This window comes from Aplysia californica, unplaced genomic scaffold (assembly GCF_000002075.1).
Source record: "Aplysia californica isolate F4 #8 unplaced genomic scaffold, AplCal3.0 scaffold00963, whole genome shotgun sequence".
NCBI classification, from domain to species: Eukaryota; Metazoa; Mollusca; class Gastropoda; order Aplysiida; family Aplysiidae; genus Aplysia; species Aplysia californica.
The window spans coordinates 61,004-62,402 of record NW_004798233.1 but is presented as its reverse complement, the minus strand read 5'-3'; the positions used below and the strand labels follow the sequence as shown (position 1 = coordinate 62,402).

General features: G+C 40.4%; 1 protein-coding gene across 1 annotated transcript in view; it reads right to left on the bottom strand.

Annotated features, from left to right (window-relative positions):
• The window catches only part of LOC101846542 (choline transporter-like protein 4), a gene marked incomplete at its 5' end in the record, with an annotated part of 80,568 nt that extends 79,406 nt beyond the window's left edge, over positions 1-1,162 (bottom strand). The window contains 1 exon segment of the mRNA XM_013089490.2: positions 595-1,162. Coding sequence (XP_012944944.1) covers positions 595-643 — 49 coding nt within the window.
• Positions 1,163-1,399: the final 237 nt, after the last annotated feature.

Sequence of the window (1,399 nt, the reverse complement as noted above, 5' to 3'; positions counted from 1 at the left end):
ACCATACCATACCATACCATACCATACCATACCATACCATACCATACCATACCATACAGCATTTTCTAAGCAGGTGGGCTTAGATCCTGCATGTAAGGAGTAACTCGGCGCTGAGAAGGATGAAACGTCCCAACAAAAAAGATGGAGATACTCTTTAAAGATTCTTCCCACAAGGAAATTGAATTGTCATTTTGTGCTGGGAAAAATGAAGAAAGACAGACAGAAGCAACACAGGAAAAGTAAAGAAATGAGACAATGACATACCAGTGACGCCCTCTAACCACCAGCATCTTACCTCGAAGAAAACGACGGCTGAGCGCAAAAAGGACTATATCTTCTTTTTACAGTTTTGAGAAAAATGAGTTTGGAATGTTGACTACATAGAAATTTCTGTAACATAGTACAAAAACCCCCAAAAGAAACGTTAATTTCTTGATACCGAATTAAAGCTACCGCTCAGAAGAGCGGCTTTTAAAATCTCACCACCTATGATATTGATTACTCCATTTCGACAAAAAGTGGATGTAGTCACTTTTTGCGCTCAGCCTTCGAAAAGCAATGTGTGAAAAGGAGATAAATAAAGACGGTACTCACCTTTTCTATCAGAAGCCTCAAACGCCTCCACTTTCGTTTTCTTTCCCATAGTGCCTGCAATAAATTCCTGACACCCAAAGTAGAAGTCAAATGTCCCAGGTTACAAGCTGGAAGTCCAATATCCCAAAAGCCAACGTGACAGGAAATTCTCCTTTTCCCCAACAGAGTGAATATCCAAAGTCCTGATATTATGACTGCCAAATGTATGCAGTCCCAAAGTGAAGGCAGAATATCTTTGGACAAACGATGGTTGTAGAATATTTTCGACACAATGTGAAGCTCAAAATGTTTAGAACCTCAAGGTGAATGTAGATTTTCGGTGGTCTAATACTGAAAGTACAATATCCTCGTCTAAAGGTGGTGGTCAAATACCCTGAGTCCAAAGAACATATTTGGAGACAGGTGTTCTTGGGGCTCCAATGACGCACTAGATGTGTTGTAAAGCCTTTTGGGGTCTGGTGTTTTGGCTCCCCTTTCCTGTCCTAGTCAAATCTTGTTATTTACTTTATATCAGTGATAGAGCATGGTCGACATCAAGACTTCTCTGGATTCTTGATTCTGACACGGTCTGAAAAATAAACAGAACATCATCGATCAACCACACCAAGTACAGCACACAAAACAGAAACAACAACAGCAAGAACGACAGAATAGCAGGCTGTTTCTCTACTTTACTTCATCCATTTCTGCAGTTTCTAATATGGTTGTTCTAATATATTTTCTATTCTCCCCTCCCCTTCTTTCTTTGCTTGTCTGTCTGTCTGTCTGTCTGTCTGTCTGTCTGTCTGTCTGTCTGTCTGTCTGT